The sequence below is a fragment of the Gopherus flavomarginatus genome, chromosome 3 (genome assembly GCF_025201925.1).
Source record: "Gopherus flavomarginatus isolate rGopFla2 chromosome 3, rGopFla2.mat.asm, whole genome shotgun sequence".
In the NCBI taxonomy this organism is placed as follows: domain Eukaryota; kingdom Metazoa; phylum Chordata; order Testudines; family Testudinidae; genus Gopherus; species Gopherus flavomarginatus.
This window is the reverse complement of record NC_066619.1, coordinates 178,300,044-178,316,869: the sequence shown is the minus strand read 5'-3', so window position 1 is coordinate 178,316,869 and position 16,826 is coordinate 178,300,044. Positions and strand designations below refer to the sequence as shown.

Here is a 16,826-nt window from a genome sequence, read left to right as displayed (position 1 = left end):
CTGTACGGTCCCGGTCTGGCTCCTCTCATCGCTGGCACCGAGACTCTAGGAGCCGTTCGCCTCGACGTTCGGCTCCTCGGTCGACCTCCCGGCACCGAACCGGTGGTGGGTCCCGATCCCGGTCGACCTCCCGGCACCGCGCCGGTGGCAGGTCCCGGTCCCCACTGCCATCCCGGCACCGCGCTGATCGAAGGTCGCGGTCCCGCTCCCGGCACCGACATCGCTCCAGATCCCGGCACCGGCTACCACGCCGTTCCCAGTCCCAATCCCGGCACCGATACGGGTCGCGGCACCGACCCTCGGCACCAAGGGGAGCGTCGGAGTTGGCACACAGAGACACCTACCAAATAGGCTCAGCGCCTCCGTGGCCTTCTAGGGAACCATCGGTGTCCTCGCAGGCGGACAGCGCCTATGCCTTGGGCCAGGACAGATGCTCGGCCCTGTTCCAGGACCCTCCACCACAGGAGCGAGGGCCTCAACAGTGGGGGTTTTGGACCCCATGGGCGTATTCCCAAGCCCAGGGTCCACAACACGTTGCCCCCCGTCCTGCGGCGGAACGCAGGCCACCGGAGGCGACGGTGTCTAGACCCCCTCCCTCCCCGGAAGCAGACGGCCGGTCCAGCCACCAGGACCCAGAGCTCCCTCCAGTGACGGAGGTGCAGCCCCACTTAGAACCCCCCGTGGACACTCTGTTGCCGGGGGTTTCCTCATCGTCTTCACCGGATGAGGCGGTGGCGAGTACCTCGTCCTCCAGCCCTCCCCCGCTAGATCTTAGGGCACACCAGGACCTCCTCTGACGTGTGGCACAGAACCTAGACTTGCAAGCGGAGGAGGTCTCTGAAATCGAGGACCCGTTGGTGAGCATCCTCTCCGCCGATGCGCCCACCAGAGTGGCCCTGCCCTTTATAAAAACAATCCAAGCCAACGCAGCTAATATCTGGCAGTCACCGGCCTCCATCCCTCCGACCGCTCGAGGGGTGGAAAGGAAGTACATGGCCCCCTTGAAGGGCTATGAATACCTGTACGTTCACCCGACACCCTGCTCACTGGTGGTCCAGTCGGTGAACGACAGGGAGCACCACGGTCAAGAGGCCCCAGCGCCCAAGTCGAAGGAGGCGAGACGAATGGACCTCCTGGGCTGCAAGGTCTATTCGGCGGGGGCGCTACAGCTCAGGGTCTCCAATCAGCAGGCCCTCCTTAGCCACTACTCCTTCAACTCGTGGGTAGCGGCGGGGAAGTTCGCAGAGCTCTTGCCACAGGACGCTCACCAGGAGTTCACCACCATCCTGGATGAGGGCAAGAAAGTAGCGAGGACATCACTACAAGCCTCTTTAGATGCTGCCGACTCGGCCGCTCGGACCCTGGCCTCGGGGCTCACGATGCGCCGAATTTCCTGGCTGCAGGTCTCTGGCCTTCCACCGGAGCTCCAACATACTATCCAGGACCTCCCCTTTGAAGGCCAGGGCCTGTTTTCCGCTAAAACAGACCCCAGACTAAAGGACCTTAAGGATAATAGGGTCATAATACGGTTTCTGGGGATGCATACGCCTGCGACACAGCGCAGGCCATTCCGGCAGCAGAACCAACAGCAGCAGCGTCGGCCGTATCCCCAGTTCTGTCCGCGGCAGGACCTCGCTAGGCACCGCGGCAGGAACAACCGACGCAGACAGTCCGGTGGCCAAACGGGGCAGAACCAGGGCTCCGCCAAGGCCCCTCCAGGGCCTAAGCCTTCATTTTGAAGGTGCGCCCGAGGGCGCAGTACCAGTTTCCCCTCCGGATCCTTCCCCGCAGTTTTCCAACCGTCTTTCTTTTTTCCTCCCAGCATGGACCCGAATAACATCGGACCGTTGGGTCCTGCGTACGGTGCAGGCCGGTTATCGCCTGCAGTTTTCTTCGCCCCCCCCTCCCACCCTCCATTGTCGTCCCTCTTCAGGGACCCCTTTCACGAGCAATTCCTCCGTCAGGAGGTGCACACGCTCCTCGTCAAGGGAGCCATAGAGGAGGTTCCAGAGAGCGAGAAGGGCAAGGGGTTTTATTCCCGCTACTTTCTAATCCCCAAGTCCAAGGGCGGCCTCAGGCCCATCCTCGACCTGCGGGAACTCAACAAGTATATGGTGAAGTTGAAGTTCCGTATGGTATCCCTTGGAACCATCATCCCATCCTTGGATCCCGGAGACTGGTACGCTGCCCTCGACATGCAGGACGCTTACTTCCACATCTCCATTTCCCCCCAGCACAGACATTTCCTCCGCTTTGTGGTCGACTGCCAACATTATCAATTTGCGGTCCTCCCGTTTGGCCTCTCTACGGCCCCGAGGGTGTTTACCAAATTCATGGCAGTCGTCGTCGCACACCTTCGACGTTGCCGCATTCACGTGTTCCCCTATCTGGACGACTGGCTGATCCGGGGCACATCGGAGCTGCAGGTCCGCGACCACGTCCGCAGGATCAGCAGCCTCTTTGCTGCCTTGGACCTCGTCATCAACGTGGAGAAGTCTACTCTGCTCCCCACGCAGAGGATAGAGTTCATCGGGGCCGTTCTGAACTCTACCCTGGCCCGGGCCTTGCTACCCTTGCCCAGGTTCCAGTCGCTGTCGGCCATCATTCTGCGTTTGCAGGCGGCCCCGTTGACCTCTCTACGAACATGTCTGGCCCTCCTGGGCCATATGGCGCCCTGTACGTTCGTGACGGCATATGCCCATCTCCGCATGAGGCCTCTTCAATCTTGGCTCATCGCGCAGTACCGGCTGGCCAGGCATTCGTTGGACACAGTCGTCACTGTTCCTCAGAGGGTACTGGACTCCTTTCGGTGGTGGCTGGACCAGTCCGTAGTCTGTGCGGGGCTCCCGTTTCATCCGCCCCAGCCCTCGGCATCCCTGACTACGGACGCCTCAGATCTGGGCTGGGGGGCACACTGCGGCGCCCAGAGAACTCAGGGCTTGTGGATCCCGCAGGAGATGGACCTCCACATCAACGTACGAGAGTTGAGGGCGGTCTGTCTTGCTTGTCAAGCGTTTGTCCATCTCCTTCAAGGTCGTTGTGTCGCGGTGTTCACCGACAACACGACGACCATGTTTTACATCAACAAGCAGGGCGGCACCAGGTCCTCTCCCCTATGTGCCGAGGCGATGCGTCTCTGGGAGTTTTGCATAGCCCATGCCGTTCACCTTTCCGCCTCCTATCTCCCGGGAGTGCGGAACACTCTAGCGGATCGACTGAGCAGATCCTTCCACTCGCACGAGTGGTCCCTCCGTCCAGACGTCGCCCTCTCACTCTTCCAGAGGTGGGGTCGTCCCCGGATGGACCTCTTTGCGTCCAGGGAGAACAGGAAGTGTCGAGCATTCTGCTCCTTCCAGGGTCGGGAGCCGGGGTCTCTAGCAGATGCATTCCTAATCCCATGGGCAACCCACCTGTTTTACGCATTCCCTCCCGTTCCGCTGATACACAGGGTTCTCCTCAAGGTGCGCAGAGACAGAGCTCTGGTGATTCTCATAGCTCCAGCATGGGCCAGACAGCATTGGTACCCCATGTTGCTGGACCTCTCAGTAGCCAACCCAGTTGCCCTGCCCCTACATATGGACCTGATCACCCAGGACCACGGCAGGATCTGTCACCCGGACCTTCCGTCTCTGCACCTTGCAGCATGGCTCCTGCATGGTTGACAGGCTCTGAGTTAATGCTGCTCTACCCCGGTTCGGGAGGTTCTCCTGGGCAGTAGGAAGCCTTCCACCAGGGCTACTTACTCGGCTAACTGGAAGCGTTTCTCCTGTTGGCGTTGGGAGAAAGGTCTTCGCCCTATGGAGACTCCCATCACCACTATTCTAGACTACATCTGGTCCCTCAAGACTCAAGGTCTGGCGTTGTCGTCCCTCCGGGTCCACCTAGCGGCCATCTCCGCGTTTCATCCTGGAGTGGACGGATGTTCCGTCTTCTCCCACCCTATGGTGGCGAGATTCCTGAAGGGGCTGAAGCGTCTCTATCCACAGATCCGCCCTCCTGCCCCTTCATGGGACCTCAACCTGGTCCTAACTCGGCTCATGGGTCCTCCATTCGAGCCATTAGCTACTTGCTCCCTGCTCTACCTTTCGTGGAAGACCGCCTTCCTAGTGGCCATTACCTCAGCTAGATGGGTGTCAGAGCTACGGGCCCTCACAGTAGACCCCCCATATACCGTCTTCCATAAAGACAAGGTACAGCTGAGGCCACACCCTGCCTTTCTTCCCAAGGTGGTCTCAGCTTTCCACATTAACCAAGAGATCTTCCTCCCCGTCTTTTTCCCAAAGCCCCATTCGTCCCGCAGGGAGCAACAGCTCCACTCGCTAGATGTCCGTCGGGCGCTAGCGTTTTATGTGGACAGGACCAAACCATTCCGCAAGTCCCCCCAGTTATTCATGGCGGTAGCGGACCGGGTCAAGGGGCTACTGATTTCCTCGCAGAGGATATCTTCCTGGGTTACCTCCTGCATCAGGACCTGCTACGACCTGGCCCACGTTCCGACGGGCCGGGTGACTGCTCACTCTACCAGAGCACAGGCATCATCGCTGGCTTTCCTTGCCCGCGTGCCAATCCAAGAGATTTGTAGGGTGGCGACCTGGTCATCGGTCCACACGTTCGCTTCCCATTACGCCCTGGTTCAGCAGTCCAGAGATGATGCGGCCTTTGGCTCTGCAGTACTCCAGGCCGCGACCTCTCACTCCAACCCCACCGCCTAGGTAAGGCTTGGGATTCACCTACCTGGAATGGATATGAGCAATCACTCGAAGAAGAAAAGTCGGTTACTCACTGTTGTAACTGTTGTTCTTCGAGATGTGTTGCTCATATCCATTCCACACCCGCCCTCCTTCCCCACTGTTGGAGTAGCCGGCAAGAAGGAACTGAGGAGCGGGCGGGCCGGCAGGGGTATATATCTAGTGCCATAGTGGCGCCACTCTAGGGGGCGACCTGCCGGCCCACTGGAGTTGCTAGGGTAAAAAGTTTCCGGCAAACGTGCACGCGCGGCGCGTACACCTACCTGGAATGGATATGAGCAACACATCTCGAAGAACAACAGTTACAACGGTGAGTAACCATCTTTTCCCTTTCCTCATCTCTCACCCCTATGAAAGAGCTATATAGTTACTTTATTTATAGATTTCCTTAATGTTACGCTAGATAAATCTAAGGGGTTATAATGCAGGAAAACAGAAATGAGAAAACCTAGAGGATGTGGTGGATTCCAAAAGCACAGACAGCATCCCCCATTTTGCCCTTATGGAGCTCCCATATTTCATATTTTGGACAACATTACAATGTCAAGTCTCTGTCCAGTCTACAAATCCTTCTCAGCAGCTGGATAACACGTCTTGATCAGCACCAGCTTTAAATGAAAGATATGAAATTTGACCAGATGCTTTAAACATGCCTGATCCCACTGTATATACTGTACAATCCACCATTAAAGAAACTGGAATGTAGCTATGTACACTGAGAGGATAAGGAATGGTTGATGTACCATTCATAGGTTCATATAAAGTGACATTTTCTTCAGAGATACATGAAAAAAGAGTGATCCTTTATTTAACCCAACTGTGCTCTCTCCATCTCAGCCCACTTGTGGAATTTTTTTATTTTGGCAAATCCTGAATGAATTGGAAGCAGTAGAGACACTTTGTTCCTATTATACTTCAGTGCTTAAATTTGTAATAATTTCATTTCAAGATGAAAACTCGAGGAAAATCAGCCCCCTTCGGCCCACATGGAAGTGACACAGAGAAGGGAATACGTTCCCGGGCCATATTCAGTTTTCCACAACTCTCTCCACACAAGGATCTGGTGAAACTCCAGAAAGAAAGCCTGGAGAGGCCACTTAGAACTGGAGCAGCAGGCGGCCAGGCATCTGGGGCAATGGTCTTGGCCTTGTGAGAGTTTGGAAGTAGCTTTTCCTCAAACCCTGTCCGTATCCTGACAGCATGCTTACAAAATGTCCTTTCCCATTTGGTGTGAGAGGGATGATCTGGCTTCATTTTAGGGAAATATGCATATATTTCTAGCTCTTTTTTAATGCAGTTGAGCAGCTAGAAATGAAGAGGTGATCTGGCACCATATGACCACCAGGAAGTGCTCCATGGAACACTGTTTGGGAACCTTGGTGTATTGGAATGGGTCTAGAGAAAAACCTATCTCATAGATATTTAAAATTACTGACAGAAACACTTACTGCCTTCTTTCACATAGTTCACAACACTCTTGCATGTAGAAATTCAAGATCTAAGTTACATTGGCTCTGGCAATCAGTGCCAATGTTTCTCTTGAGAATCTAAGATGATTAACAACCCCCACAGCCTTCCCTTCTGAAAAAAATAATCAAGATCAGGCTCCAGATGTATTAAAATCCACACAAAACCTTTCCAAATAAACACGTTTCCACACACAAGCCATAAATTTATCTCTGTTAATTTATTTACAAGTAACTTTTAAAATCATCACTGCTTTTCTACGTGCATGACGGCAGCCAAACTTCCTTAGTGCAGAGTGCAACTTTTTGATTTAGACTGATTTGTTAGTTTCATGGATGATACACAAGATTATGCTGTAAAATCTCCTCTCCAGTTATGCACTTACGCCTTAGTCATTTGACTTTCATGCATGATAAATATCTGGTCAACTGGTAGCGTATGAAATTTCACTGTGTTGGATTGTTGAAGATCACAAACAAATAGGACCATCCATTGCTTTAAGAGGTTTACATAAGCAATGCATTCCAGGAAGTAATTACTGCAAATTTCTCTCTGTCTGTCTGGTTGAAAACCTCTAAGAATGTTAGCTATACATTGAAATAGGTATGAGGAAATGACAGACAAGGTGACATTGTTTATATTAATATTTATAAAATATGTCAAAGTTAAAGAAATATTTTAAATTATTTTTTAAATATTGGGGATTCTGTGTTTTAAATAGATGGAAATAACTCAAGTGAAAAATAGATTAAAGTTTCCCAGAATCAAATGTAATCTTTATTCTAAATAAATGTCACCAATTATGTATTGACTGAATCATGTGTGTCTGCTCCTGCTTTCCCTGCCAGCTCGGGAACCCAGCACCCTGTCTTGCTGAACCAGACACTCCCATCTACTCCAACAAAGATCCAAGATCTGAATTACTTGCCCCAAAAGCTGCAGGTTTACCTGAAAGCAGCTAACAGAAGTGTTCCTGTCTTTAACCCCCAGATGCCCAACTCCCAATGGGGTCTAAACCCAAATAAATCCGTTTTACCCTGTATAAAGCTTCTGCAGGGTAAACTCATAAATTGCTCGCCCCCTTTAACACTGATAGAGAGATATGCATAGTTGTTCGCTCCCCCAGGTATTAATACATACTCTGAGTTAATTAATAAGTAAAAAGTGATTTTATTAAATACAGAAAGTAGGATTTAAGTGGTTCCAAGTAGTAACAGACAGAACAAGTAAGTCACCAAGCAAAATAAAATAAAATGCGCAAATCTGTGTCTATTCAAACTGAATACAGATGAGATCCTCACCAGTTCCAGAATGCTCCCTTTTACAGACTAATCTCCTTTTAGCCTGGGTCCAGCAATCACTCACATCCCCTGTAGTTACTGTCCTTTGTTCCAATTTTTTTCAAGTATCCTGGGGTGGGGGGTGGAGAGGCTCCCTCTTTAGCCAGCTGAAGACAAAATGGAGGGGTTTCCCAGGGGTTTAAATAGACTTTCTCTTGTGGATGGAGACCATCTCCTCACTCCTATGCAAAGTCCAGCTCCAAGATGGAGTTTAGGAGTCACCTGGGCAAGTCACATGTCCATGCATAACTCACAGTTTTTACAAGTAGCATCCATTCATAAATTCATAGATTCTAGGACTGGAAGGGACCTCAAGAGGTCATCGAGTCCAGTCCCCTGACCTCATGGCAGGACCAAATACTGTCTAGACCATCCCGGATAAACATTTATCTAACCTACTCCTAAATATCTCCAGAGATGGAGATTCCACAACCTCCCTAGGTAATTTATTCCAGGGTTTAACTACCCTGACAGCTAGGAACTTTTTCCTAATGTCCAACCTAAACCTCCCTTGCTGCAGTTTAAGCCCATTGCTTTTTGTTCTGTCCTTAGAGGCTAAGGTAACAAGTTTTCTCTCTCCTCCTTATGACACCCTTTTAGATACCTGAAAACTGCTATCATGTCCCTTCTCAGTCTTCTCTTTTCCAAACTAAACAACTCCAATTCTTTCAGCCTTTCTTCATAGGTCATGTTCTCAAGACCTTTAATCATTCTTGTTGCTCTTCTCTGGACCCTCTCCAATTTTGCTACATCTTTCTTGAAATGCGGTGCCCAGAACTGTACACAATACTCCTGTTGAGGCCTAACCAGCGCAGAGTAGAGCGGAAGAATGACTTCTCGTGTCTTGCTCACAACAGACCTGGTAATGCATCCCAGAATCATGTTTGCTTTTTTTGCAACAGCATCACACTGTTGACTCATATTTAGCTTGTGGTCCACTATAACCCTTAGATCCCTTTCTGCCATACTCCTTCCTAGACGGTCTCTTCCCATTCTGTATGTGTGAAACTGATTGTTCCTTCCTAAGTGGAGCACTTTGCATTTGTCTGTGTTAAACTTCATCCTGTTTACCTCAGACCACTTCTCCAATTTGTCCAGGGCCATTTTGAATTATGGCCCTGTCCTCCAAAGCAGTTGCAATCCCTCCCAGTTTTGTATCATCTGCAAACTTAATAAGTGCACTTTCTGTGCCAATATCTAAGTCGTTGATGAAGATATTGAACAAAGCCAGTCCTAAAACAGACCCCTGCGGAACCCCACTTGTTACACCTTTCCAGCAGGATTGGGAACCATTAATAACTACTCTGAGTATGGTTATCCAGCAGTTATGCACCCACCTTATAGTAGCCCCATCTAAGTTGTATTTGCCTAGTTTTATTGATAAGAATATCATGCGAGGCTATATCAAATGCCTTACTAAAGTCTAGGTATACCACATCCACCGCTTGTCCCTTATCCACAAGACTCGTTATCCTATCAAAGAAAGCTATCAGATTTGTTTGACATGCTTTGTTCTTTACAAATCCATGTTGGCTATTCCCTATCACCTTACCACTTCCAAGTATTTGCAGATGATTTCCTTAATTACTTGTTCCATTATCTTCCCTGGCACAGAAGTCAAACTAACTGGTCTGTAGTTTCCTGGGTTGTTTTTATTTCCCTTTTTATATGTCACCCTTCATGACATCCCTCATGAGTCACTGGGGAAGGCAATCAAAGGAAATCAAGGGAACATGTTTACATGCTACCTTGAACGTCCTCAAGTACACTTCTTATGTGAATTGGAGCGTTCCAAGCTCCATTGTCCTGTAAGTGTTTCTTGATTAGATATTTAATTTCAACATTCCTTTCTCCAGGAACTGACCAAATGCTCTACTAAGGTTAAATGAAATCAAGCCAGTACACAGCCAACATTCATAACTTCGAATACAAAAATGATACATGCATGCAAATAGGATTAATACATTCAGTAGATCATAAACTTTATGGAGATATGTTACATGGCATATGTAGCATAAAACACATTCTAAAACTATTCCCATAAAGCCTTATGGGAGGTACCGTCACAGTGTGTAGGTCATGTTTTTTAACATAATAATTTGTAAGATCTAGCATGTGTGGGATGAACGATTAGATGACTTTCACATATCTCTTTTGGAAGTGTTTCCAAAACAAATGGGTGGGAAGCAGCCCTGCTGAAGAACTACAGTTATATTATAGTTTTCATTATTATTAGACCACTTTTCATATAATCCCAACCCCTTGTTTTTAATGTTTAGTAATTGCTTTAAAATGACTAATTCCTTTCGGACTGAATTTCCATGTTTGGTCTCAACCCAAAGGTGATTTTTTTTTTTGCTGGTGGGGGGGGATAGAGAGAAGATGAGAAGTCAAGGAAGTTTCATTCAGCCATTTTTAAATTCAATGGCGATGAAAAAATACTTAATACTTTTGTTTAAACCTTTTTACATACAGCTACCACAAAAATAGCAAGGAAAAAAAGAAAAATAAACCTGTTGGTGTAAGTAACATTTAATTAATAGCTAGTTCTTTGCTAGGTTTTTTATTAATAAAAGTTTTGTGTGACAAGAAAAAAATAAACTTCTAAACAAGATTTTAGAAGAACCTAGTAAGAAGCCATTATTATTTATCATCATCATCATCACTGCAATGCCTAAAAGCCCTGTCCACATTAGGGTCCTTTTGTGCTAGGCGCTGTACAGACATATACTAAAAGACAGCCTCCACCTCAAAAGATTTACAGCCTTAGGCCCTGATCTTGCAAACATTATTAACCTTAAGCATGTGTATAGTTCCACTGAAACCGATGAAGTTGCTCACATGCTTAAAATAAAGCTTGCATTGAAGAGTTGGCAGTATTGGGGCCTCACTTTAAGACAAAATGTAATGATTTGATGCACTATTTTTAACATCCCTGCACAAGCAATGGTTCAGATAATTAGTGAGATAAATTTGCAGGAGGGAGATTGTAGCTAAAGTAAACATAGGGCATGTCCTCTTTTTTAAAGAAAATGTTTTAACTTGGGGGGGGAATGTCAGGGGAAGAATATTGGGTCCTACAGATAGTGTCTCAGCTATATTTTTTCTGAACTCTACAATATTCTGCAAATTCTAAAAAAAAGATAACTTTGCTCTAGCAGCCTTATCTTTGCAAAGATTGATGTCCTGTATATTCTAAAGCAGGGATCCCCAACACGGTGCCCGCGGGTGCCATGGCGTCTAAGTGTGCCTGCATACTGGCCGGCAGATGAGCATCCGCCGAAATGCTGCCAACAAGCTGCGTTATCCAGAGGCATTGCCACCGAAATGCCGATGCCTCTGGATGCTGCTGCTTGGCAGCGGCATTTCAGTGGTGACACCTGTTGACGTTGCCTCTTGTCAGCAGAATTTCAGGGGATGCTCGTCCACCGCCACAGGCCTCCAGAGCTCATCATCTGGTGCCTGCCAGATGAAAAAGCTTGGAGACCACTGTTCTAAAGGGTGTATTTAACAGCATACACTGACATATTTTAAATTAAACACTGTTTTTAATGCTAGCTTTTGCATTTCCTTAGCTTCTATTTTAAATGTGTAAAATTAATGTTGCATTTGAATTCACATTAGAAACAAAGCCAAATACCTTACTTACAAAGTACCTAATCAAAATGCTTTAAGCAGTGCAGAATTTTTTCCGGTTTCTTCTGAAACTCATAAGCAATCATTAATAGTGTTCTATTGAAATTAATGATAATTGCCAATAGTAGTAGATATACCTATACAAAAAGAAAAACTCTCTCAGATTCAGTGTACAGCAATTCTTCAAAAACATTTATTTGGTTAAAAATAGTCATTTCTTGCTGTTGCCTGGAATCTAACTTGTAATTGAACTTTATGACAAATAGCAACAATAACGGTAGCTATTATTACTATCCTTGCTGTTGCTATTTCTGGTTACAGACTGTGTGTGAGGCACTGTGCAAATACAGAGGGTACAGTCCTCAAGCTGAAAAGATTGCACTATATAATCTATTTAATATCCATTCTCTAAATATGTATATAAAATCATGAGTTTTACTGTTATTACTGTCTGATGCAAAGCACATTTATAATCAGAGGGGTAGCAGGGCCAGGACTAGACTTCAAAGGCTGAGCTTCAGTTCATTTGCAAATTTGACACCATCAACTCAGGATTAAACAAAGACTGTGAATGGCTAGCCAACTACAAAAGCAGTTTCTCCTCCCGTGGTGTTCACAGTTCAGCTGCTAGAAGAGGGCCTCATCCTCCCTGATTGAACTAACCTTGTTATCTCCAGCCTGATTCTGGCTTGCATATTTATACCTGCCTCTGGAAATTTCCATTACATGCATCTGACGAAGTGGGTATTTATCCACGAAAGTTTATACTCCGATACATCTGTTAGTCTATAAGCTGCCATAGGACTCTTTGTTGCTTTTTACACATTTATAATGTTGCTGCAGGTAATATACTGATCCTGCAAAAATTCTGCATGCAGATCAGACCCAACCTATATTTTCTTGCTACAGCATTTTTGTAGGTAAATTGTGATTGCGAGCTTTGTGTCACAAAGGCAGGTGCCAAACACTTATTTGATCACGCAGGTCCCCAGAATCTCTTCAGTAGGTCTACACATCTCCTTTAGTCTGGCTGTCAGGGAGGATTGGGAAGGCCATTTGCAGGCCAGGTAGTCCTTTAGAAGCAGGAATGACATGCATAGGTTTCTGTAATATTCAGGGGGAAATGCATGTTTTTTTCTTCACTCTATAAGATAGGCAATACTGAAAAGTACAAAACTGTAATTGGATAGTGTACTGGGAAATGTAAATGCTGAAAAAAGTTACTTACAATGTGTTCTCATCTCACTTCGCTTCTCTCCCCACCTCCTCTTTTGCTCTCTCTCTCTCTCTCTCTCTCTCTCTGAATAAAGCCTGAGAACTTACTGTTAGCTAGCAAATCCAAGGGAGCAGCTGTAAAATTGGCAGACTTCGGATTGGCTATAGAAGTTCAAGGAGAGCAACAGGCTTGGTTTGGTAAGTGAACCTTCTTTTATTTTTTGTTTATTGTTTGATTTCACATTTCTGCCCATCCTCCCAACCCTTCCTGTTACCCACCCTAATAATAATAATGGACAATCATACATAGTAGAGTTGAATATATAGTGGTTGGCTATTTGGTTTGTACTGTAATTCAGTTTCTATATCTTACTTCACTTTGGGCTTTTTTCTGCACAGTGTTGAGCATCCTGAATTCTTATTACCTCAGCAGAGTCTGGGGAGCTCAGCATCTTGCTAAAAACTCAGTGGGTAAAATTTTTTAAAGCGCTTATGTGACATAGGAGCCTAAGTCCTATTTGCAGATGTCACTTACAGACTAAGAAGCCTAGGTCCCATTGACTTTCATTAAGAGACATAAAGATGTATTGAAGAATGGAGTCAAATGCATCCATTATGACTTCAAAACGAGAAATTTCTTACTTCAAGTCATCTCCTAAACCCTTCCCCCACTCCCTTAAAAAGGAATATATACACTGTCAGATTGTATCCTCTAGATCATGCATGAAGGGGTCAGGCAGAGCTCTTTACGCACATTCTGAGATCCTTGGTAAGGGTAGTAGGTAGACCCAAAGTGTGCGAGGGGAATAGGATCACCAGGGGTGGGAGACGCACGTTTTCCCCTTTGCACTTGAGAAAAGATAATACTAGCCCCCATATGACTAATCAATCAGTTCATCCAGGCCTGATTTAAACATCTGCAGATTGCAAATTCATTATTGTCATTACCTGATGGTCAAAATAAATAAAAGTGAGAAAGAGAGTTTATTCTCAGGTTTTTTAAAAAATACTAAGGTATGTATGAATACATTGTTTGTAACTCAACAGATGTCAAGCATAAGGCAAAAATAATTGGGACCCCAAAGGAACAGTATAGCAAAATGGTTGTAACAGATACCCATTCACACGTACAGTAACTGGAAAACTATGTTTAAAAATTAAATAAAAAACCCAGAGTTTGCTGTCAAAGCATAAGAATAACAGAACAAAAGCAGCAGGTTAGCCATGCTGAGTGTCTGAAGAATTGGGTGCATATGTACACATTTGTGCATAACAACATCCTTATTAACTAGTTCAGTGTTTTAAATCCCGCTCTGTTTTATAGTGGATTTCTATAATCCAGAAGACACAGAGTTGCACTGGAGACCTAAATATCACCACTGCATATAACTGAAAAAGCCAGCACAACAGGACTTGGTCAAAAATAATACAGAATGAAGTTAGTGTGTATTAATGGCGAAAACAGCTGGCAAATCAGGAAAAAATTAATCAGGGTGATCTTTTAATCCTGAGATTTTTTTAAATGGTATTTCAGTAATAGGGTGAATTCAAAAGAGTGCTCAGGATTTTGCAGTTCCTGTGGATCTGTGGCCTTGGCTACACTGGCGCTTTACAGCGCTGCAACTTTCTCGCTCAGGGGTATGAAAAAACATACCCCTGAGCGCAGCAAGTTACAGCGCTGCAAAGCGCTAGTGTAAACAGTGCCCCAGCGCTGGGAGCGCGGCTCCCAGCGCTGCAAGCTAATCCCCACGGGGAGGTGGAGTACATGCAGCTCTGGGAGAGCTCTCTCCCAGCGCTGGCGCCACGACCACACTCGCACTTCAAAGCGCTGCCGCAGCAGCGCTCCTGCAGCAGCACTTTGGAGTTTCGAGTGTAGCCAAGCTCTATGTAAAAAAAAAATCCTTCACTTGATCCTATGGAGCTGTGATACATTTAAAGTAAATGTTCTGGGCTACAAGTAATTCAACAGGGGCCGCCAGACAAAACTTGAAGAAGGGTATAATGTAAGAAATTCTGTACATTGTTGCATAGGTTAGTGAAAAATGGACATTATTATGTAATTTAAAAATGAAACCAAAGTGGTAAGTGACCAAGGCCTCTGGTATGAAAGCAGTAAGAATAGGATTGGCCCAGTATTGCTCTTTAATCAAACAGCTCTGTGGTACTGTTGAAATTAGGGAAGGACAAAGTGGTTCTGAAATACAAAAAGAACCAATTCAACCTTCACCCAGTAGTTAAAAACTTCCCCATCTTGTTAAAGGAAGTGTGGAGGAGTTGTAGGGCAGATCACAAGGGGAGGGAAGAGAGTGTGAATGGATTTGTTTTCAAAATATCTTTGGTATGGATTCAGCTGTTAGCAGTGGAATGAGGAAAATAGCATGTTGTAACAAAGCAGTTTTTATTTGTTTTTCTGTTTGGGGATGAAGGGTTCTGTGCCTGTTTTGGAGCCCTAATTTTCTTCCCTCACCCATTTCTAATAATGTTTTAAATCCCACCTTTTTCCACCCGCCAAACCTCTTGCATAGTATATAATTTGGGCTTAATTTTCCATTGACTTTCATGGAGTTACTTTTGACTTACACCGCTATGAGTTCAGAGTTAGGGCCTAATCTGCTACTTATACTGGTAAAAGTCCAAAGCCCATGATGCAAGGAATTTGCAAGGAACATGCCTGGATCATGCCTTATTAAATGCAGTGTTGAATATTTGTACATGATGTATGAGTCTTTGGGATAGTTCTGTGAAGAACAGTAACAAGAAGCAGCTCCTCATGCATGTCAAGTGCCATTCTTTCTATGTCCTCACTGCAATCGAAAGTGGAGATATTGATTAAAGCTCAGGGAAGCCTACCCGTGCCAGCTTAATTTAGCAAACATAACTAAAAATAGCAATGATGCTGCAGCAGCACATGTTTGTGTGGGCTAGCAATGCAAATATGTACCCAGGGTTCTGGGCAGGCTTGTACAGCCCATGCTGAAGCCTATGCTGCTGTAGCTTTACTGCATTTTAGCCATGTTAGATTGATTAAAGCTAGCACAGATATCTCTGTCTAAGCTACAGTCACAGCTTTGGTTTTAGTGTAGATCTACCCATAGCTAGCCCTACAATGAAGAACTTGAACTTGCATCCCTGTATAGTAATAGCATGTTGAACTTTCTCTCTCTCCCCTCTTCCAGTGGAACTTTTGTTATCTGGTGGATTTTCCAGCACGTGACTCACAAATACTACTTATAGCTCTGAACCAATGAGGATCTTTTTCTATGTATTATACTGTCCTGCAAAATTGTGTGATGGACAAATTCTCTCCTGGCAGAGTTGCACTGGAGTCAGTGGATTTATGTCAGCAGAGAGTATGGTCCAGAATATATTATATTCTGTTTGGAGAATACAGGATACTTTCCTGTTTTGCACATTTGTTAATCAAATAAGCCTCATTTCTGTGTAGCTGTTTGTAAAAAGCTTGGCAACGTTTTCCCAATACACTCCACCCAGTTGGCAGGTGTTAAATCTACTGGAAACCCGTCAAGTGGGCTCTGTTGACTCACTGACGCAGGTGACTCATTACCCTACATTAAGGTCCATGGAAAGATCCTGTTAACTCATTGGGAGCTGGATTGAGCCCAAGTTGCACCTTGTTTTAAATTTAGGGTTACCATATTTCAGGTTCCCCAAAAGAGGACACTGCTGTGGAGGGAGGAGGGTAGTATAGTTGGGTGTGGTGGGGAGATGCTGAAAAGATTACCAGCTGAGGCTCTAGGCACGTAGACACTATTCAGTTAAATGGTCTTCTGGTCTTCATAGGCCCTTGCATATCTTTTTCAATTATAGATAGATAGATAGATAAAAATATGCTAGCCAAGTTTGCATATTACAGTATCAGTCACCAAATCAATATTTTAGTCGTTCAGGCAGCCTTATAAGCAATATTACTTCATGACCATTGGCAAACGGGACAGATTCCACTAAAACTGTGTTTTAGAAAAAGTCTGAGATTATTCATCTCTGTGTACCAGCATTCATTCATTCTAGTCATCTATTACTTTCGTTCACCTATAACTTTCATTTTTCCATAATGCTTGGCATCTTATAAGAAAAAGGGGGCAATAGATTATATTTGGTGTCTTCCATGCTTCCATTTTGTGTTTCTCCTAAGAGGAAAACAACATTGTCTAGTATTTAAAGAATGAAGAGAAACTTGTAAATTCCATGAGCCAGTTTCACTGCAGAGTTTGGGTCATCTTTTACCTGGAACATCCCCAGGGGAGCACAGATACAGTAGTAGAAAACTGCCACGATGTTACTTATATCAGAGGTGGCCTGGAAAGGGCCAGCACAGTCTGAAAAATGAAGGATAGTGTTTGGAAACAGGCTGCAGCCTGATTTGATTTCTACTGTGAGCAACTGCCACTATGATGCTCTT

General features: G+C 45.8%; 1 protein-coding gene across 18 annotated transcripts in view; it reads left to right on the top strand.

The window, feature by feature from the left end:
* CAMK2D (calcium/calmodulin dependent protein kinase II delta) overlaps window positions 1–16,826 on the top strand; it is a 292,308-nt gene that overhangs the window by 192,116 nt on the left and 83,366 nt on the right. For all 18 annotated transcript variants that reach the window (XM_050944443.1, XM_050944435.1, XM_050944448.1 and 15 more), the window contains exon 7: window positions 12,502–12,604. In XM_050944443.1, coding sequence (XP_050800400.1) covers window positions 12,502–12,604 — 103 coding nt within the window. The remainder of the gene's footprint in view (window positions 1–12,501; window positions 12,605–16,826) is intronic.